Raw genomic sequence first — 23968 nt, forward strand, 5'->3', positions numbered from 1 at the left:
AGTTAAAATCAATGCTTTTGTTTATTTAGAAGCTAAGATACGGACAAGATATCGGATACGGATCGGATACAAGAATACGGATAAGATACGTCACCAACATGGCTGCCATATTGGACTCTCTGCAAATGATACATTGTTTTCTGAATGCGTATAGTTTTCATAGTCTCTAAAGAAAATTAAACGAACATAAATACTTTACGCAGTAAAACGGACTAACACCAGAAAAGTAACACTTACGGTCGGGTAAGGTCTACAAGATGTCACTTAACTCTCACCCTTACAACCCCTTACCTTTAATCCAAACATTTAAAGTCCCTTATTCATTTTCAATATTGCTTTGAATGTATCAAAAACTAGTTTCATAATTTACGGCAGAAAGTTAAATATCTGCCCTCGTATTACCCGAGTTACTTCTTCAAAGTATCTATTATCAATATCTCGGGTGAAAATGATAAAGTACCTTGGACTTGTGATTGACGAAAGCTTATCTTTTAAAACACACATTCAAAATCTACGCTTAAAGATTTCAAGGTATGTTGGTTTAATGCGAAGGTTGAAGCTTTGTTTGCCCTACTCTGCTTTACGAAGTATTTATTTTGCTCTGATTCAGACTAATATTAATTATTGTTCTCTAGTATATTTATCTACATTTAAAAGCCATATTAAACCAATACAGATTTTACAAAATAAAGCCGTAAGAATCCTTAAATGTTTTATTTCATCACCTATTGAACTTCCAAATAAGTCTTCTACAGCATCTTTATATACTTATCTAGATATACTTCCAGTTTCTCAACAATTTGCTTTTGGAGCAATTCTTTTCAAAATCAATTATGACATTAAGAAATTACCGCCATATTACCTCCATCAAAGTTTGTTCTCCCAATCATAAGATTTACATAATTGAGTATCTACATTGACAAGTATAATACTGAGAGATCTAAATTCGCTCCGATTGTGTCAATAGCTCAGTGCTGGGATGCTCACAAGGCTCTTATTGATAAATTTTCCTCTAACCATTTAATAAAAAGGAAACTTAAATTTCATTTAGTTCAGGATTATTTTTAATTAAGTATCTTTTTAGTAAGGCAAAGTTATTTGTATGGTTCGTTGCTCTGGGTGATTATGGGCCTCTCAGCTATCTTCCAGTATTAATTTATATTTAATAATATTGAAATTTTTAATTTCTTCAATAGTATTGAAAGATCCTGGGCTAGCTGCTACTTTCATATTATTGTTGTGTTATTGTATCTTCGCCGTCATGTTTATCTTTGTATTGTAGTGTATGTTGTTATTGTATCTTTGTTTAGGCCTAGTTTTTCGAGCTTGTCTCTCCATGGGCCTATGTCATATATATACATGTATGTGTGATTAATAAATAAATGAACTTGAACTTTAATTAATATGTGATTAATTGTCTGGCAAAACGACTTTGTTAACCAAGAATAAAAGCTCTGTGTGCTTACTGCACACAGAGCCGTAGACGCAACTCAGCCATTCGAAGGGTAAATAAAATAACACTGTGAAATAAAGAAAAGGAAGATTAGGGGATTAAAAAGGGACAACTTTAATGAGGTGAAAAATAAAATTGACAAAATTGTAAAGACGAAAAAGCGAGTATAATTCCAGCCAGTGAAAAAAGGAAGAATAGTAGCCTATGCAGATATTTAGGTTGAGACCTCCGCTAAACCGTCCTTAGTGCAAAAGGAAATAAAGAGCAAAAAATACATAAAGAAGTCCTCAGAACAAAATGAAAACAAAAAACCTTAAAAACAAATACTAAAATAAAAAAGGTCCCAAAATCCAGCCAGTGCTTTTCTATGGCTCTTAAATTTTTTGATTTTGGCCCAATATCAGTATTGAGTCATTCAATGCTAAGCCCAATTCCAGCCAGTGACGAAAGGAAAGATATCTGAATGCTAAAAGGAAAGTAAAGATGTTTTTTTATGTAAAAATACAAATATTTCGGTTGAGACCTCTGCTCAACCGTCCTCAGTCATTCCGAAAAAAAAAACAACGGGTAAAGAAACAGACAACAGTCCTCGGGGACAAAATATAACAAAACAAATCTTAAAACCAAACACAAAAATAGAAAAGGGTCCTCTCTAAGCAACTGTGAAATCACAGTTGCTTAGAGAATCAAATATCGGTCCTAAAATCAAATATCAAACGATCAACGACAGGTAAATAACAATTTATAAATGGGGCTTAAACTATTTTCGCAGCTACCTCTGGTAATGGTGACTTTTTTGTGTGCTTCTTATTTGATTTCAACTGTCTCTTGATTCCATACCTGGTAAGCGGTAATTCTATATTTTTTCATAGCTTAAAATTATCCTCCTTTTTTCTTCTTCACAAATTTTTCTTTTATTTTGTTATGCTTAGCCAACGTGGTTTTGGAAATTATTAAAATAGCAAAATTGCCGAATGTAAGTACATACACTGGTGATGTTAACTTCGGACAGATAGAACCAAGTTACCCCAACAAGACAGATAGGAACCAACCCTTATATTTGAGAGTTTTCTCCAACTAAACAAGGCCTGGACATATCTTCTTTATTCAATTTACAAAAAGGATAAGAAAAATCCAGTCCACTTCTGCACCTGATAACTAGAACATTTGATGAAAATATCTTTGGCAGAATCCAAACAAAATATGAACCCAGATTTTAAAAACAGGTCTGGAGCCACACTAACGGATACTTACTAGATCGGCTTAGTTTAAAACAAAGGTACATGCTTAGCATTGCCTTGATATAATCTTAAGGATCACGGTTATTAGACTAGGTGAGGTTGGAAAATCATATCACCCATAATTTGGTTGGCCTTCTAAGCACGTTTCAAAATGGCTACGAAAGTCGTATTTGTTATTACTAGGGCCTCCGGCTTCTATCTAAATTTACAAAAGGTATGCGCAGTCAGGTTACCCCACCCCCTCCAAAACAAACACGGTGAGAAAGTAAATGCAATTATAATCTTTTCGATTATTGAAACGCTAAAAGAAAAAAAAATTCCATAACTCAACCCCACCCACCCACTCCTGTGACATTATCCCACTCTCACCCCCGAATTAAACTTCTGGATACAGTAATGGTAAGTTGCTACAAACTGAGAAAGAAACTACATAAATAAGGTATAGACAAAATCATAAATTATTCGCAAAACACCGCATTACGAAATCCCTGCACAAGAATTTGGACTACTAGTGACTTCTTAGAGCGAATTAAAGACCATGTTTGAAATAATTAAGTTACCATGCACTTTAGAGTGTGCCATAAAAACTATGAAACGTGACTATTCTAGTTGTTGTTTAAAATATAAATAAACACAGAGAGATGTATTCTACATAACTAAAACTGATCCTGGGGATAAAGTCATTCTTCTGACTTTTCAGGGTAACTGTACAACCCCCCGATAAAGGTCTGGTCGCAGTTACTTACTTTATTTGCTTCCGTGGCAACAACAACCATTTTATGGAAACCAAACTTATCCCGGACCAAGCCTCTATCTTCAACCCCAGCAATAGTTGTCGTCTTGCGCCCTAGTAGAACCTCTTTAAAAATCAGAAATATCTGATAGGATTCTGAGGTAATTCTTCTTCCCATCCTGGACAGAATGCCATCTATAATTAAGATAAGGCGAGCTAAGAGCAACACAAAGCAAATGGTGTTGAATTTATTATAGGGCATAGTTGCCCTATAAATTAACTTGCATAGTTAATCAGCCTGTAGAAAGGGGCATGAAGAAAATGATTTCGTGTTCACACTATAACTAAGAGACATTTGAAATCAGAACAGGATGCGTTAAGTGTATTTTTGAACTAGAAGTACCCATTCAAATATGGATTGATCATGTACGTAAGCAGGGGGAGGCCTCTACACCCCACCTAATTTTTCACCGATTTCTTGGTACTTGGTAATCAAACTACCAAAAAAAAATATCCCCCCCCCAAAAAAATCAATCCCACATAAATGCCTGGCTTTGAGATTTGGAAACACTGCCCTCCATTATGCTTTGCAATGAAACAAAACTAAAAGGGAAAACCATTGGCAACAAGGACCTTTAAAATATTGCAAAATATCTTTTAGAAAGCGCAAAATAAAACCGAGTTTATTATAGTTTTTGGAAAAGTTGATGAATTGAGGGATATTAAATCTGATCTCTTGTATCAGATTGATTCTAATTTGAGCTGCATCGAAAAGGTTGACAGCTTTTCGCAATTCGCTGGATTCAAATGACTCTTTATTGTCTCTTTTTGTTGTTTTTTCGTACTCCACACTGTCATATTTTAATGTTTCTAGTGGGTAATAAAACAATTATTATTATTAATATTATTATTGAAGTGGAACTGAATGTTACAAATGTATTTATTCTAAGAAACAGTAAAGAAAAACGAGAAAAAAGACATTTGTGTTAATTTGGTAAGTTTTATAAACATAATGATGATTACACGTATGCAAAACAGGACCGAAGAATAGACTTTTCCTTTACAGAAACATAATTAATTTTCTACTTGTATTTAGCAGGCTTTTCTGCTTGAAAGCAGATATTCTACTTTAAGAATATTCTGATGTAAAAAGAAAACAAATACAAAAAAATGTCATAAAAAAAAATATATTTATTAATAAATAAAATTTATTAATTAATTCAATAATTATAAATATAATTAGATAAAATTATTCTTTCTCGTAGAGGGGTTGGGCCTAGTGGTAGCCCTCCTTTAAACTTGCCTGATAGAATTTATATACGTCTTTAAACATCAATAAGACACAGCCGGTGAAATAGTAGCCAGCGGGTAACAGGTATATAACCTTAGTTACCAGAATAGAACTGCTCCTGTTCTTCTCAATATTTATTAATCCTGCTAACCGCAAGAGGCGCTCAAGTCAGATATTCTCATTTTATTATTAGGAGACAAGAAAGAGTATAGCCTACATGGGGGAAGGGTAATCGGTTTTGACCCCTTCCAAAATATTTCTCTCACTCGTAAATTTACTGTAAAATAAAGATAAAAAACAACTATTGCTCTTAAAAAGCCAATAAATATTTCTTTAGCTCGTAAATCACTCTTAAAATACACGTAAAAAAAACTTGTTAGATAACAAAGCCCATGAAAAATAAACATTTTTTCTTCATTCTTTTGGTAGTTCCCCCTTTCTCGGAACAAAAATCCTAGATTACTGTTAGCTCCCTAATCTAGGAGGAGCTAACTGCCCTGTTAGGAGCTAAGAAGTTTCAGTTAGTAAACAATATTAACGTTCAAATATATGAATCAGCGAGACAAAGATTAACAAAATAAATGCATCACAAGAAACTTAGTTACATATTGCCTTGCCAATGTGTGTTATTTTACATATTTCTGGAAAAAAATCCAAGAATTCTGAGCATTGCATCCTTCAAGCATTACGGAGCTCATACGATAGAGTTTATACAGAAAACTCAATGTTTAAGCTTCCACTCCATAGCACATACTGACAATTTCAGCAATCTAGACAATGTATTTCTTTGGAAATAAAAGTGGCCTCCTTGAAATGCTAAATAAAATTGTTGAACAAGGAGACGTTACAAAACTAAGAATAAATGCACAATAATAATTTCTAAAATATACACAATTCATAAAATATATATTCATAAAAAAATATACACCTCATTCATAATGAGAAGCAGCTAATAGGAAAAAAAGAGTTACCTTGACTATTGTCAAATTCCTCTTCAATTGCTGCTTCTCTTTCAGAAACAGGTAGGTCAACCATGTGGGCAGATACAACCGAAGCCAAACCCTCCTCTCTTGTCCACCAAACATCTCCTACAAAAATATGATAAATGTATACACACACAGACACACACACACACACACACACACGCACACACACACACACACATATATATATATATATATATATATATATATATATATATATATATATATATATATATATATATATATATATATATATATATATACATATTTATCTTTTTTTTGTGGATACAACTAAAGCACCACAAAACTTATGTTTCCCTCAGGACATCCATATCTATCAAGACATCCATCATATATATATCACCCTTCCACTCACACTTCCTTTGAGCATGGTTATATACCCATTTTAAATATACCATCTTACGCAAATAGTTCGGGTTTCAAATGAGTTAAACCTTAGACTAATTTCAAGTTGATACAAGGTTGTGAATTGAATTTCTGAATATAGTCAGAACAGAAGTTAGGTTTTTTAAGGGAGGAGAGGCAAATGTAGACTTTGCCGCCCCTGCCGCACAATCAATACTGTAAATGTTACAATTTTGCCTAAAAATATAACAATTTTAACTTGTTTTGCCACCCCTCAGCCTTACCACCCGGGGCGCTTGTCCCCTTTATCCCCCCTAGATCTGGCCCAGAGCTTAGCTCTTATATTAGCGACTTAGAGATAAATAAGATTAAGTCCATTTTTTTGCAGTTTTTAATGTTTCATTGTCAAAGCACTAGAATATCCGACATGGAGAGCGTTTACACCGAAAAAATGAAACACAAAAAATCAGACGAAAAGCCAGGAGTAGGCAGGAGTTTGTATCACTCCAACACCAAGCAAATAAACCCCACAAAAGCATATTATTCTCAGTTATTTGAATCTTAGCCTAATGTGCTCGTAAGGACGTTAGAACGTTCAGGAAATGACATTAAGAACGTTAGCATTTAATGGTTCTAGGCGTTTGTCCCCCCCCTAAAAATATCCCCTCAAGGAAAATAAGTTTCCAAATTTAAGAATTTTATTTGAGTTTTTTTTTTGTTTTTTTTTAGTTTCGTTCACACACAAATGCATTTTTGTTGAAGACTTCCATATGAACTTCTGCAATTTTTTCCATTAGCGGGTACCAAATTAAAAAAAAAAGGGAAGAAGAAAAAAATGTAGGCAAAAAATCATCAGAATTAAACTAAAAACATATGGCACCAAAAAGTTTAAGAAGGTTTAGCTTTCCTTTGAAAGGGTAGTTGGCTTTCGGAACCGACATATTCTTATTGTTAAGTTTTTACGGACAGAAGCGTTGTCAAATTATACAAGTTTGTTCTCCTTATCTTCCAAGTGTAAAACTACCACAAATCATCATTAATAAATAAATCAATACCAAAACGAGCAGAAATCACAATAGATAAACTAGTCAAACTCAAAACGAGCAAAAATGAAAAGGAGTAGGGCTGACAACCCCCATGTCTTCTCAAAATCAGAATATAATTTGCACTTTACAAAAAAAAAAAAAAAAAAAAAAAAAAAAAAAAAAAAAAAAAAAAAAAAAAAAAAAAAAAAAAAACGTGTATTGTCAGTTTAATATACATCTTCTGATATTTATTCCTTATAGTCTTGATACTTCCTTACTTAATTAAGTCAAAAAAGTGAAAATAACTAAAATGTATGCAAATTATGTTTTGGTCTTGAAAAGGTGTGGGGGTTGTCAGCCCTACTCATGCTAATTTTTGCTCGTTTTGAGTTTGAATCGGTTTTTTATTGTAATTTCTGTTCGTTTTGTGTTTAATTTATTTATAGATGGTGATTTGTGGTAGTTTTATGCTTGGAAAATTATTTGAATTTATTTCTACTCGTTTTTGGTTTAATTAGGCTCTTTACTATCCTTTGACAAACTCGTTTTGTGGAAAAAGCTTTTTAAATTAATTTCTGTTCATTTTTTATGGCACTTGGTATAAACCAAGTGACATATAGCAATCGCCAATTCTGTCGGTCTGTCTGTCGGTCCCGGTTTTGCTACTTTAGGCACTTCCAGGTAAGCTAGGACGATAAAATTTGGCAAGCGTATCAGGGACCGGATCACATTAAATTAGAAATAGTCTTTTTCCCGATTTGACCATCTGGGAGGGGGGCGGTTAATTCGGAAAAAATAGAAAAAATGAAGTATTTTTAACTTATGAGCGGGTGATTGGATCTTAATGAAATTTGATGTTTGGAATGATATTGTGTCTCAGAGCTCTTATTTTAAATCCCGACCGGGTCTGATGACATTGGGGGAGTTGGAGGGGGGAAACCTAAAATCTTGGAAAACACTTAGAGTGGAGGGATCAGGATGAAACTTGATGGTAAAAATAAGCGCAAGTCCCAGATACATGATTAACATAATCGGAACTGATTCGCTCTCTTTGGGGTAGTTGGGGGGGGGGGAGTAGTTCTTAAAAAATTAGAAAAATGAGGTATTTTCAACTTACGAACGGGTGATCGGATCTCAATGAAATTTGATGTTTAGAAGGATATCGTGTCTCAGAGCTCTTATTTAAAATCCCGACAAGATCTGGTGATGGGGGCGGGGAGTCCCAGATACATGATTGACATAACCAGAACGGATCCGCTCTCTTTGGGGTAGTTGGGGGGGGGGGTTAATTCTGAAAAATTAGAAAAAAGGAGGTATTTTTAACTTACGAACGGGTGATTCGATCGCCATGAAATTTGATATTAGAAGGATATCGTGTCTCAAAGCTCTTATTTTAAATCCTGACCGGATTTGGTGACATTGGGGGAAGTTTGGGATGGGGAAACCTAAAATGATGGAAAACGCTTAGATTGGAGGGATTGGGATGAAACTTGGTTGGAAAAATAAGCAGAAGTCTTGCATACGTGGTTTACATAATTGGAACGGATCCGCTCAATTGCGGGGGGGGGGGGGGGTAATTCTGAAAAATAAGAAAAAATGACGTATTTTTAACTTACGAAGGAGTGATCGGATCTTCATGAAACTTCATATTTAGAAGGATCTCGTAACTCAGATCTTTTGACATTTGGGGGAGTTGGAGGGGGAAATCTTGGACAAACACTTGGAGTGTAGGAATCGGGATGAAGCTTGGTGGATAGAATAAACAAATGTCCTTGATACGTGATTGACTGAACCATACTGGATTCGCTCTCTTTGGGGGAGTTGAGGGGAGGGGTTCAGTGATTTGGCGAGTTTGGTGCTTCTGGACGTGCTAAAACAATGAAAATTGGTAGGCGTGTCAGGGAGCTTCACAATTTGACTTGATAAAGTCGTTTTCCCAGATTCGACCATCTGGGGGGCAAAAGGGAGAGGAAAAATTAGAAAAATTAGGTATTTATAACTTAGGAGTGGGTGATCGGATCTTAATGAATTTTGATATTTAGAAGGACTTTGTGACTAAGAGCGCTTATTTTAAATTTTGACCGGCATTAAGCCTCTTATTTTCCTTTTTAAATCAATCTATTGATTTATAGAATTTTGCTAGAGCTCATACCATATGATCTCTTGGCTCTTAGCTCTTCTTGCCTCGTCACAAGTGCCATATGAGCTCTTAGCTCTTGTTATTGACAGAATCTTTTTCATAGAAAAAAATGTGTCATATCTTTTTTTTTCATCAACCTTAAAACGAACAGAAATTATTACGTATATGAAAAGGGGTTGCCTCCTCCTCAAGATCTCGCTCTTTAAGCTAAAATTGTTTTTCTTTATAGAATTTAAATCAAATCTTATTGTTCTAATTAGACGGATAATGTGTTTCAGGAATCGTCAAAAGAGCTTGGACAAAAAGTCAAAACTCTATCGTAAAGAGCAAGGTCTTGTGGAAGGGGCAACTTCTTCCATATATGTAATAATTTCCGTTCGTTTTAAGTGTTGATGTTGCCCCTCACTTTCAGCTTAACTAGGATAGGGTTACAGGAAATCATATTGAGGAAAAAGAATTGTGACACCTTGAATGTCAAGGAAAATTTATTTTGCTAGGAGTAATTAGTCACAAAACTTTTTTTTATATTTAATTTCTGGTCGCTTTTAAATAATACCGGAAAATCCGGCTCTCTCTCCATGAAAAATTCGGGTACTTGGGTATTATACGTCACTCACTCAAGTTTACGTGGTGTAGAACAAACCGGTTTGTTTGTTACTTTAGAAACAAATTTGGGCTACATGTCTGCACATTAAGGAGGGGATAAAGTATAGTGGGTCTGCATAGAAAGTGTGTATTAGGTACAATTATTCTGCATATTATGAAGTATGAATTGTTTTCTGACTTCATACAGTCCAAATACTTTCCCCCCCCCCCCCCTCATGTACAAATATATAGCCCAAATTATATATTTCCCATCTATTCTGTCACTTTTCCTTGTCTTGTCTCACGCTAAACTGAAAAAAAAACTAACGAAGAAACTGGTTTGTTCTCGTGTTTTACACAGCGTAAACTTGAGTGAGTGGCACATAATATAAAAGTACCGAAATCCCTCCCCCCTACGCAGAATAAAAACAAAACTCAAATAAAATTCTCAAATTTCTTATTTTCCTATACCCCCACCCCCTTTCGGGGGGGGGGGCGTATTTTCTGGGAGGATATTTTCCACGGGGGTTTCTTTTCCACGGGGGTTTCTTTTCCATGGGGGGGGGGGTATTTTCCGAGGAGGGGTATTTTCCAGGTTTTTTCACGCGGGGGGAGGGATTTCCAGTGGGACAAACGCCAGCCACTGTATTTAATAGATTTAAAAGAGTATTCATTAAAAATGGGTTAGTTGGTTTAACTTATAGGGAGGAAGAAGAGACCTACTTTGAAAGTTCAATTGGAAAGAGTGTTACAATAGAGGGTAGTAGAGAGGAAGGGTGGCAGGAAGGAAAGTTGATGGGCTGGCAGTGAGAAGGGGTGGTGAGATGACAGGGAGGTACGGTGTTTGGAGGGTTTTGGTATGAAAATGACATTATTGAAACAATCTGGTTTGTTCTTAAGCTGTATGCTCTTTTTTATTATTTATTACTGTATTAGACTTGAAAAAATCAGCTCGTATCTTATGCTGCATGCAAAAACGTCAGTTTTTTCATAAGTGCAGCTTCTGTAAATAGCAAAATTGTTTTTATGTTTGTGAATAAAAAACCAAAACCTAAGCAACTAAGTACGTCCAATTTCTTAAATATATAATTTTCCAAAATTTTTGAAATTGAATTAAATTTTTGCGTATATTAAAGGCAATTATTTTACGAATGCCTACGTAAAGATGTCATAATCCATATGATACTGATATTTCGACTTTGCTGTTGCTTAAAGTAGCTAGCTATAATCTAATGATTCTTCTCAAATTTAAAATTTTTTAGAATTTCGCTGGAAAGGCCTAGTGTTTTATGATCCCCCTATATCTAATGACCTAATCCAGAATCTGATGTTCTCAGGGACCATTGCGCTCTACCGATCCATTGCCCCAGGGGAATTCCTTAATGCAATTTTATGTAGAGGAACTTGATGGTATTACCTAATTGAATTTGTATTATCAGTGGATCACCTGTGTTATCTGGTGATATCAGGGACCCCTATTCACGGAGACCAAGGGGGATCTGAGATACTTAACTTTTAAATCACGCTTTGAAAATATCTTTAAACTCTAGTTGGGCCAGTGAGGCAACACACAAATTGTGGTCCTGGATAGTGTTACCCGTTGTGATTTTTATGCTATGATATGCCATTACTAGCCGACTGAAAAAATGCAAAATATCTCAGTTACGAGAAGCAAGTTTTATGATATACTGTTTTTCGACAACCTGGCAAAAATTTGACCTATAAATTAATTTATAAAGAAATAAAAATAATTAATGAATAAATAATAACATATAAGAATATAAGCGATGTGATATAAATATAATGATAAAATATTATATAATTTATAATATGTTATACAAATATATATAATATAAATAATAAAGGCACAAATTAACAAACAAAAAATTACAATAAATTAATTATTTTGCAATTCATATTTTACCTTTCACAGTTCCAAAATAAACGGAATGGTCCTCTAATGACAGTAGGTAACGGCAGTTAACTATTTCACCATTAGCATTCTTTGTTATCCAAGGGAAAATATGAGAAGGGGACGCTTTAGATACTAGACGTCGTTCCATAACTTTACCACCAGACTTCAAGTCGACTAAGCTGATCTGAATATCCTATCAGTGCAAAAGGAAAACTATATATAAACATAATAATATTTGCATACCATATATATCAAATAGGCCGTCCTGACCGAGTGGGTTGGTGCGCTGGATTCAGGATCCTTTGTCTGAGAGGACGCGGGTTCGAATCTCAGTGTACCCAATTCTTCAGTTTGGGACGGGGGTCAGTGGCGTGACTCTGTTAGCTTAGCCAGAGTCGACCCAGCTCTAAACGGGTACTTGGAAAAATTTGGGGAAGGTAAACAGGAAGGGTGTGCGAAAGAACAGGATGGCTGGCCCCCAACCCCCCATTGCACTTCCTGGCTGAAGGGCCAAGAAACGGAGATCAGCACCGCCGGTAGAGACTGTAAAGTCTAATGCCGTATCCTTTACCTTTTTTTATATATATAAAATCGAATGCATATCTATCTGTTCTTTATGAACAGATAGAACTGTCTCTTTATGAAACAGAACATTTATGTTTAAATAGTTCATTCTTTATGAACTGTTTCTATAAGAACAGATTCTTTATGAACACTCTTCATCCGATCGTCAAAAAAACTTTCAAGTAGGTGTTGAGTACGCTCTTACGAAGGCTTTAGATACAAAAACCACACACCCACAATGCCTTCTTAATACTGTTTCACGCTGATGAAATTAGACACCCCTCAACATAAATAGCTGGCAGTTCTTGCCAAAAGAATAATTAACATTTTCTGGATATTCAGTTAACGGGTTAATTAATTACGAATTTCGTCATCTAGCACTCACTCGGAATTTTCAAATTGCTTTTTTCAGTATACTAACTGAATTTCGTATTCAGCAATATTTTTCAAATTTGGAAAAATTATTATTTTACGTGTGGGGAAAAATTTTCAAATTAAAATGAATTTGATTTGCATATCTTTTTCCGAATCTTAACTTGCGTAATCGAAATAATTAATTGGGTAATTTATACAAATATAGGGTAAAGATAAATTTTATTTAGTCTGGGATTAACTCTATTGTGAAAAGCATGACGTTTGTAAAAAATTAAATGAAAAAAACTAATTTTTTTAGCTGAAAGTAAGGAGTGACATTAAAACTTTAAACGAACAGAAATTACTCCGTATATGAAATGGGTTGTCCCCTCCGCAATCCCTCGCTCTTTACGCTAAAGCTTTTAATTGTTTTAAAAAGTAGAATTGTGGCAAAGAGTCAAACTTTAGCGTAAAGAGTGAGGGATTGCGGAGGGGACAACTCATTTCATATACGGAGTAATTTCTGTTCGTTTTAAGTTTTAATGTCGCTCCTTACTTTCAGCTAAAAAAATTGTTTTTTTTTTTATTTAATTTCTGAACGTTTTTGAATTAATGCATGTTTGGTTTTGGCTCTCCGCACATAAATTATTAAAATGAAATTTGTATGTTAATTCTTTTTTTGGCTAAATGGCTTTCTCTTAGTTTTGATCAGACGATTTTGAGAAATAAGGGGTGGAGAAGGAGGCCTAGTTGCCCTCCAATTTTTCGGTTACTTAAAAAGGCAACTAGAACTTTTAATTTTTAACGAATGTTTTGATTAGTAAAAAATATACGTAACTTAAGAATTAACTTACGTAACAAACTTTCAGTCTTATATTTTTATTATATAACGAGGGGGATTGTACCCTCGTTAATACCTCGCTCTTTACACTAAATCGTAAGTTGTGTCCCAATTCTTTAAGAATGACCCCTGAATCAGAAAGGCCGTAGAATAAATAGTTGAAATCACTAAAAATTCTTTAGCATAAAGAGCGAGGTATTTATCTCCTCCTAAATACCTCGCTCTTTATGCTAAAGTATTTTTAGAACCCCTCATATGCGTAATAATCTCTGTTCGTTTTAAGTTTCAATGCTACTCCTTCCTTTCATTTGAAAAAACGTTTTCATGTTTATTTTTCATTGTTCTCTTATAGTAATGCTAGAAAATCCTGCGCCCTTTTCATTGAATTTTTCTTCCCCCATGACAGATTCCTCCAAGCTCCAACATAGCCCCCTCCCCTCAGCCCCACCCCCAAACAAAATAAAATCCCCCTGAAAACGTCTGTACACTTCCCAATAACCATTACTATATGTAAACACTGGTCAAAGTTTGTAACTTGCAGCCCCTCCCCCAGGGATTGTAGGGGAGTAAGTCATCCCCAAAGACATAGTTATTATGGTTTTCGACTGTGCAGAACAAAATGGCTATCTCAAAATTTTGATCCGTTGACTTTGGGAAAAAATGAGCGTGGGAGGGGGCCTAGATGCCCTCCAATTTGTTTGGTCACTTAAAAAGGGCACGAGAACTTTTCATTTCCGTTAGAATGAGCCCTCTTGCGACATTCTAGGACCATTTGGTCGATACGATGACCCCTGGGAAAAAGGAGAAAAAAAAACAACATAAAAATAAATAAACTCGCACCCGGGATTTGTCTTCTGGCAAAAAATAAAAAATTCCACATTTTTGTAGATAGGATCTTGAAACTTTTACAGTCGGGTTCTCTGATACGCTGAATCTGAAGGTGTCATTTTCGTTAAGATTCTACGACTTTTAGGGGGTGTTTCCCCTATTTTCTTAAATAAGGCAAATTTAACTTTTGTAACTTTTGATGGGTAAGACTAAACTTGATGAAACTTATATATTTTAATCAGCATTAAAATGCGATTCTTTTGATGTAGCTATTGATACCAAAATTCAATTTTTTAGAGTTTTGGTTACTATTGAGCCGGGTCGCTCCTTACTACAGTTCGTTACCACGAACTGTTTGAAAAAAAATCGATGTTCATGTTTATTGATTCAATGCATTAACTTGTTTGTGTATTTACGGACTTGATTCTCGGATGAAGGAGAATTGCCTGGGGGAACTTCCCATGGGGGGGATTTTCCGGGGGAGAGAATGGTCTGCGGGGCAAATTTTTCAAATGCTTTTAAGTCTTAAAATATAATCGTTATTTATACGCGGCGGGAATGTTCCTCTGGGAGGGGGGGAATTTTCCGAGAAGGTATTTTCCTAAGAGGGGTGTTATTCGAAAAGGGAATTTTCTTTCCTTATAAGATCACAGCAACGCTCGACGCGTAAGCTATCATTACAATAACTATATAATTAAATGTTCTTATGTTTATATTATATATACTATATTGTATATTTATACTGTATTATTAAATTATTTCTATGAATTATCTATAATAAATTATATATTTATAATATATATAACAGGGCAATTCAAATTCCAAGAGCTTTGCTGACATGCATATATCAAGTTATAACAGTGATATCATTAGAACTATCATGACCAGAAAAATTGGCAAAAACTGATATGATAAGAGGCTTTCTGACAAAAAAAAAGTCAAGTGCATTAGAGGATTAGCACAAAAAGGATTATTTTAATTATTTGAGAATAAATTCACTTATTGTCATTATAGATACTAAATCACAACTTAAGGTGTCTAACTTCACTTGAAAGCCAATATCCACTTTTTCTCATTAGCAGACTATGGGACAAGTATTGTTCGGGGGGGGATATTTCATCCTGGGGGAAAGGTTGAAAAATTTTGAAAAACGCATCAAAATTTGTTTATTTGCATTTTTGTTATGTTTTTTAAGTTGGAAAAGAACTTCGGGGGAAGGGTTTCAACCCTGAACCCCCCCCCCTTGGATACGGTCTTGAATTTTTCTTTTCTGACACCCAGCAATTTCTGCTCATCGATAAAGTTTATCAAACTCCTATCTCATTTTCTAAAAAGATAGTTCTCATACCAGTGTCACAGCTGCCCATATGGGTTATAGTGAACATACTTTCCTAAAATCAGTTTTCTAATACTAAATAGAATTAGTTTTCTTAAATTAATGAATTAAAAGATGTTAATAAAATCATTAAATTTGACTGGGAAGAAGACACAGGATGGTTTTCACAGCCATAACTGACTGGAAGTGCAAATTAAATAATCAACAGGTAAAATAATCCCCTCCCTGTTTACCACTCATTGTGTAAAGTTTATTTTTACCAATTCTGGATATTCTATTCGTAGAATCTACTTTCTACTAAATTCTTTAAAAAATATCATTCCCTACATTACCAAGAAAAAAAAGAAGCCATCTCAATAGTCTCCCCTTCCCTTGTTATTAATACAATTTCTATCGTTACCCCTTCTTACGTTTTTATTAACCGGTTTAATTTTTTAATAAATTTAAAAGTTTTAATTGTTCTAATATTTTTGACATGTTTAGTTGTTTCTTTCTAGTTTTTTTTTTTTTTTTTTTTTTTTTTTTTTTTTTTTTTTTTTTTTTTTTTTTTTTTTTTTTTTTTTTTTTTTTTTTTTTTTTTTTTTTTACCGGTTTTGTCATATTTGTTTTTTGCTGTAACTGTTTTTAAGCATGAGTGTGAAATGCGAGATCGGCCTACGTAGGGTTGGAATAGTCATTTTCTGAAAAGAAATCTTATTTAACTCAATGTAGTCAGACACACTTCACTAAGATTCATGGAAACGAACCAACCATAGATATTTACACACTCAGAATTTAGGCATAGCATGTCCCCAATTCTGTATGTATCTATGAAGCTTTATTTTAGAATGTGACATTTCTAATTTGAGATTAGTGACTTCAAAAACCTTCAAAACCCCAAATCTGATGGACTTACAGCCGTACATACAAATTACTAAAAGTATATACTAAAAGTAAATTACTAAAAGTATATTAATTTTATATTAGTAAATATATTCTAGTATATTTTAGTAAATATTTTAGTATATTAGTAAAAGTATATTACTAAAAGTAGATTGGCATAAATCACCGGAATCTTTTAGCGTCGGGAAGAAACGATAGAGTTCCAAAAAACCCGATAGAAACCGAGCGTCTATATAATTTTCTAACCCGAAAGTTTCCATAATCAGAGTCAAATATGCACAAAGGGGTTATTGGAAGGGTAATACCCAAAATCGTTTGTCTAAGATTAATTTACCCTCAACCTGGTATAATAATTAAATTTAAAAAAAAACAAGTTTTTTTTAACTGAAAGTAAGGAGCAACATTAAAACTTAAAACGAATAGAAATGACTCTGTATATGAAAGGGGCTGCTGTTCCCTCCTCAACACCCCGCTCCTTACGCTAAAGTTTGACTCTTTTTCTCAACTCTACTTTTTAAAACAGTAAAACAGTATCTATCTTAGAATTTTGATCCAGTGACTTAGGGGAAATAATTAGCATGGGAGGGGGCCTGGATACCCTCCAATTTTTTTGGTCACTTAAAAAGGACACTAGAACTTTTAATTTCCGTTAAAATGAGCCCTCTTGCGACATTTTAGGACCACTAGGTCGATACGATTACCCCTGAAAAAAAAAACAACAACAAACAAATAAACACGCATCCGTGATCTGTCTGGCAAAAAATACATTTATACGTTTTTTAGAGTTTCGGTTACTACTGAGCCGGGTCGCTCCTTACTACAGTTCGTTACCACGAACTGTTTGATAAATACTGATTCATGAAAATTGATATTCTAAAGCCAGATATTTGATATTCTAAATTCAGAACTGGACTTATTAGGAGTTTCAGAAGCCCGTATCCCTGAGATAGGAAGCATGAAATAGGTGATATAAAATTTAATTGAGAATTATCCATGATGAACAAAGGAATTCCTGTCTTGTTTAGATTGGAAAAGTATTAATAATAGGAGGCTAGTGGCTCATTTTATGACTAAAAAGTGCAGGGTATCTGCCATAGAAATATTTGCCCCGGTAGAACCGGTAGTGACTCGTGAATTTTACTTACAGCTACAGGAACCAATAGACAGGGTCCCAGGTAGAAATATGACATTTTTATTAGGATATTTTAATGCCCGGTTCGGCAGAAATAAAGATATACAGTCTCCTATCCTAGGTAAATTTCATGTAGGAAAAGAAAACAAGAGCTAAGAGCTCATATGGCACTTGTGACGAGGCGAGAAGAGCTAAGAGCCAAGAGATCATATGGTATGAGCTCTAACAAAATTCTATGAATCAATAGATTGATTTAAAACGGAAAATAAGAGGCTTAATGCCGGTCAAGATTTAAAATAAGAGCTCTGAGTCACAAAGTCTTTCTAAATATCAAAATTCATTAAGATCCGATCACCCACTCGTAAGTTATAAATACCTAATTTTTTCTAATTTTTCCTCTCCCTTTTGCCCCCCAGATGGCCGAATCTGGGAAAACGACTTTATCAAGTCAAATTGTGCAGCTCCCTGGCACGCCTACCAAATTTCATCGCCCTAGCACGTCCAGAAGCACCGAACTCGCCAAATCACTGAACCCCTCCCCCCAACTCCCCCAAAGAGAGCGAATTCAGTACGATTCTGTCAATCACGTATCAAGGACATTTGTTTATTCTATCCACCAAGCTTCATCCCGATTCCTACACTTCAAGTGTTTTTCCAAGATTTCCCCCTCCAAATCCCCACAATGTCAAAAGATCTGGTCGGGATTTGAAATAAGAGCTCTGAGACATGAATTCCTTCTAAATATCAAATTTCATTACGATCCGATCATCTATTCGTAAGATATAAATACTCCAATTTTCATGTTTTCCAAGAATTCCGGTTCCCCCCTCCAACTCCCCCGAATGTCACAGGATCTGGTCGGAATTTGAAATTAGAACTTCAAAGCACAAGATCCTTCTAAATATCAAATTTCATAAAGATCTGGTCACCCTTTCGTAAGTTACAAATACCTCAATTTTCAAAATTACCCCCCCCCCCAATTCCACCAAAGAGAGCAGATCCAGTCCAGTTATGTCAGTCACGTATCTTAGACAGGTTTCTATTCTTCCCATCCAGTTTCATCCTGATCTTACCGCTTTAAGTATTTTCTAAGATTTCCGGTCCCCCAACTGCCCCCCCCCCAATTACACTTGATCCGGTTGAGATTTAAAATAAGATATCGGAGTTACGAGGTCCTTCTAAATCTGAAGTTTCATGAAGATCCGATCACTCCTTCGTAAGTTAAAAATACGCTTATTTTTCAGAATTACCCCCCCCGCAATTGAGCAGATCCGTTCCAATTATGTAAATCACGTATGCAAGACTTCTGCTTATTTTTCCAACCAAGTTTCATCCCAATCCCTCCAATCTAAGCGTTTCCCATCATTTTAGGTCTCCCCACCCCAAACTTCCCCCAATGTCACCAGATCCGGTCAGGATTTAAAATAAGAGCTTTGAGACACGATATCCTTCTAAAAATCAAATTTCATGGATATCCAGTCACCCGTTCGTAAGTTGAAAATACCTCATTTTTTCTAATTTTTCAGAATTAACCCCCCCCCCCCAACTACCCCAAAGAGAGCGGATCCGTTCTGGTTATGTCAATCATGTATCTAGGACTCGTGTTTTTTTCCACCGAGTTTCATCCCGATCCCTCCACTCGTCGGAGGTGTTTTCCAATTCTTAGGTTTCTCCCTCCCAACCCCCCCCCCCCAATGTCACCAGATCCGGTCGGGTTTAAAATAAGAGCTCTGAGCCACGATATCCTTCTAAATATCAAATTTCATTGAGATCCGATCACCCGTTCGTAAGTTAAAAATACCTAATTTTTTTTCAGAAATACTCCCCCCCCCCCAACTGCCCAAAAGAGAGCGGATCCGTTCCGTTTATGTCAATCATCTATCTAGGACTTGTGTTTATTTTTCCCACCATGTTTCATCCCGATCCCTCCACTCTAAGTGTTTTCCAAGTTTTAGGTTTCCTCCTCCCAACTCCCCGCCCCCATCACCAGATCCGGTCGGGATTTAAAATAAGAGCTCTAAGACACGATATCCTTCTAAACATCAAATTTCATTGAAATTCGATCACCCGTTAGTAAGTTGAAAATACTTCATTTTTCTAATTTTTAAGAATTACTCCCCCCCCCCCAACTACCCCAAAGAGAGCAAATCAGTTCCGATTATGTCAATCATGTATCTGGGACTCGCGCTTATTTTTCCCATCAAGTTTCATCCCGATCCCTCTACTCTAAGTGTTTTCCAAGATTTTAGGTTTCCCCCCTCCAACTCCCCCCAATGTCATCAGACCCAGTCGGGATTTAAAATAAGAGCTCTGAGACACAATATCATTCCAAACATCAAATTTCATTAAGATCCAATCACCCGCTCATAAGTTAAATATACTTCATTTTTTCTATTCTTTCCGAATTAACCGGCCCCTTACTCCCCCCCCCCAGATGGTCAAATCGGGAAAAAGACTATTTCTAATTTAATCTGGTCCGGTCCCTGATACGCTTGCCAAATTTCATCGTCCTAGCTTACCTGGAAGTGCCTAAAGTAGCAAAACCGGGACCGACAGAATTGGCGACTGCTATATGTCACTTGGTTAATACCAAGTGCCATAAAAACAGTAATGGTTTCGGAGTATTGCATGTTGTAGGCATAATAATCTAGATATAAAAAATAAAAAAATAGTCATAAACTAGTCCACAAGTTAACGTGGTATTCATATGATAGTCAGACAGCTAACCTTATCATGGTACTGTCAACTGAAGACTAACTGAATCAATGCAAGATACTAGGGTATATAGGGGTGCTTTTATTGATGTTAAAAGTGATCACTATCTATTAGTGTCTAGGGTTAATCTAAAGCTGAAATTAGAGAAGAGTAGCTACCTTCTGGGAAGCTTGACGTTGGTAGACTCCAGGATGGGAATCTGAGAGAGCCGTCCCATGAACAATTGAATACTAAACTGGAGAGTTTAAAATTTGGTAATGCAGAAGATGGATGGAATAATTTTAGGAAAATAGTTTGTGAAATCGCTGATGGTGTCTTAGGGAAGAAAGTTAGAAACGCATCTAGGAATGATCGTTAAAATGCTTTATGGTTAAGAGAGGAGGAGGGGCTTGTACAAGAATCATTTGAGTAATAGATCATATGAAAATAAGACGAATTCAAATAAAGGGGAGAAAGCATTAAAATACAAAATAAGGAGGCATAAAGTGGAGGCCATGGATAAAATTGCTGAGGATCTGGAGGATGCACCCAGACGGGATAACAGTAAAATATCATACTGGCATGCTATTAAATTGAAAGGGAATAGTCAATTTGGACTTTTCCCAGTTAAAGATAGGTACGGGGCTACAATTAGTGATAAGGAAAGAGTCAAACAGAAATGGGCAGAACATTTTCAGAATGTGCTAAACCGTGGCAGAGTTACACAAAAAGATACAGAAAAGAATGAATAAGTTTGTGACACTTCGGATGTGAAGGAAGATTCATTTTGAGGAAGAATTAGAGACAGTACTAAAAGGACCAAAAAATAACAAGGCCCAAGGAGCTGATAGTGTGGTAAATGAATTTTTGTTTAAATATGGTGATTATGATGTTAGAGACAAGCTCCTGAAGATTACTCACATGATTAGACCTAGCGATTTTATAAAAACTCGTTAGAAACTAATTAGATAACCAAGGCTCTTGGCGTTTTTTCACCGTAAAAAAAGTTCCAAAGAATCAAACAGTTCGTGGTAACGAACTGCAGTAAGGAGCGACCCGGCTCAATAGTAACCGAAACTCTAAAAAATGGAATTTTGATACCAATAATTACATCACAAAAATTGCATTTTAATGCTGATTTTAAATATACAAGTTTCATCAAGATTAGTCTTACCCATCAAAAGTTACGAGCCTGAGAAAATTTGCCCCATTTTAGTAAATAGGGGGAAACACCCCCTAAAAGTCATATAATCTCAACGAAAATCACACCATCAGATTCAGCGTATCAGAGAACCTTACTGTAGAAGTTTCAAGCTCTTATCTACAAAAATGTGGAATTTTGCATTTTTTGCCAGAAGACAAATCACGGATGTGTGTTTATTTGTTGTTTTTTTTCCAGGGATGATCGTATCGACCCAGTGGTCCTAGAATATCAAGAGAGGGCTCATTGTAACGGAAATTAAAAGTTCTAGTGCCCTTTTTAAGTGACCAAAAAAATTGGAGGGCACCTAGCATTTTTTCCCCAAAGTCACCGGATCAAAATTCTGAGATAGCAATTTTATTCATCATAGTCGAAAAACCTAATAAGTATGTCTTTGGGGACGACTTACTCCCCCGCAGTCCCCGTGGGAGGGGCTGCAAGTTACAAACTTTGACCTGTGTTTACATATAGTAATGGTTACTGGGAAGTGTACAGACGTTTTCAGGGGATATTTCTGGTTTGGGAGGGAGAGTTGAGGGGGGAGGGTTACGTGAGAGGATCTTTCCATGGAGGAACTTCTCATGGGGGAAGAGACTTTCAATGAAGGGGACGCAGGATTTTCTAGCATTATTAAAAAAAAACAATGAAAAAATAAAGATGAAAATTTTTTTCCTACTGAAAGTGAGGAGCAGCATTAAAACTTAAAACGAGCAGAAATTGTTACGCATATGAGGGGTTTACCTCCTCGTAATACCTCGCTCTTTACCCTAAAGTATTTAGTAATTTCAACTATTTTTTCTACGGCCTTTGTGATCCAGGGGTCATTCTTAAGGAATTGGGACAAAATTTAAGCTTTAGTGTAAGGAGTGAGGTATCGACGAGGGGTAAACCCCCTCAAATACGCAATAAAAACATACGAATATAGAAGTTCGTTACGTAAGTTAATTCGTAAGTTACGGATAATTTTTACTAATGAAAACGTTCGTTAAAAAATTAAAAGTTCTAGTTGCCTTTTTAAGTAATCAAAAAATTGGAGGGCAACTAGGCTTCCTCCCTCGCTTGTTTTTCCTCTAAATCTTCCGATTAAAACTATGAGAAAGCCATTTAGCCAAAAACAAAAATTAATATGCAAATTTCGTTTTAATTATTTATGTGCGGGAGCCAAGATCAAAACATGCATTAATTCAAAAACGTCCAGAAATTAAATAAAAAAACAAGTTTTTTTAAATGAAAGTAAAGAGCGACATTAAAACTTAAAACGAACAGAAATAACTCCGTATATGAAAGGGGTTTTTCCTTCTCAACGCCCCTCTCTTTACGCTGAAGTTTTTTACTGTTTTAAAAAGTAGAGTTAAGAGAAAGAGTCAAACTTTAGCGTAAAAATCGGGGTCTTGAGGTGGAAAAGCCCCTTTCATATACGGAGTAATTTCTGTTCGTTTTAAGTTTTAATGTCGCTCCTTACTTTCATTTAAAAAAACTTTATGAAAGGGGCTTTAAAGGTGATAAGAGTGAGTGTGGTAATTATAGATACATTAGTCTGATTTCTGCAGGAAGTAAATTACTTAGTATATAATTACTATTATATACTTAGTAAATGCAGTTAATAAGGTTTTAAGAGAACAGGGTGGCTGAACGCAGGGTAGAGGACGCATCGGCCAAATTATGACTCTCTGACTTCTGACAATTTCAATGATTGAAATTTGTCTGATTCATCAAACCCCTTTACTCCTCAGTTCTATAGATTATGAGCAAGCTTTTGATTCAGCTGTTGTCCTATCCTTGTAAGTTCGACTCTTTCTCTCAATTCTACTTTATTAAACAGTAAAAAACTTTAGCGTAAAGAGCAGGGCGTTGAGAAGGGAACAGCCCCTTTCATACACGGAGTAATTTCTATTCGTTTTAAGTTTTAATGTCGCTCCTTACTTTCAGTTATAAAAACTAGTTTTTTTTATTTAATTTCTGAACGTTTTTGAATTAATGCAAGTTTGATTTTGGCTCTCCACACATAAATTATTAAAATGAAATTTGCATATTAATTTTTTTTGGCTAAATGGCTTTCTCTTAGTTTTGATCAGACGATTTTGAGAAATAAGGGATGGGGAAGGAGGCCTAGTTGCCCTCCAATTTTTCGGTTACTTAAAAAGGCAACTAGAACTTTTAATGTTTAACGAACGTTTTTATTAGTAAAAAATACACGTAACTTAAGAAATTAGCTTACGTAACAAGCTTCTATGTTCTTATTATGTATATGAGGGGGTTTGTCCCCTTGTTAATACCTTGCTCTTTACACTAAAGCTTAAGTTTTGTCCCAATTCTTTAAGAATGACCCCTGAATCAGAAAGGCCGTAGAATAAATAATTGAAATTACTAAAGATACTTTAGCATAAAGAGCGAGGTATTTAGG

The 23968-nt window shown here is 35.3% G+C and overlaps 1 protein-coding gene across 1 annotated transcript in view; it reads right to left on the reverse strand.

The window, feature by feature from the left end:
- LOC136029871 (ER membrane protein complex subunit 1-like) overlaps positions 1–23968 on the reverse strand; it is an 85035-nt gene that overhangs the window by 32462 nt on the left and 28605 nt on the right. Inside the window, exons 6-8 of the mRNA XM_065708334.1 lie at positions 11742–11925; positions 5690–5806; positions 3441–3622 (exon numbers count right to left, since the gene is read on the reverse strand). Coding sequence (XP_065564406.1) covers positions 3441–3622; positions 5690–5806; positions 11742–11925 — 483 coding nt within the window. The remainder of the gene's footprint in view (positions 1–3440; positions 3623–5689; positions 5807–11741; positions 11926–23968) is intronic.

The sequence above is a fragment of the Artemia franciscana genome, chromosome 8 (genome assembly GCF_032884065.1).
Source record: "Artemia franciscana chromosome 8, ASM3288406v1, whole genome shotgun sequence".
NCBI classification, from domain to species: domain Eukaryota; kingdom Metazoa; phylum Arthropoda; class Branchiopoda; order Anostraca; family Artemiidae; genus Artemia; species Artemia franciscana.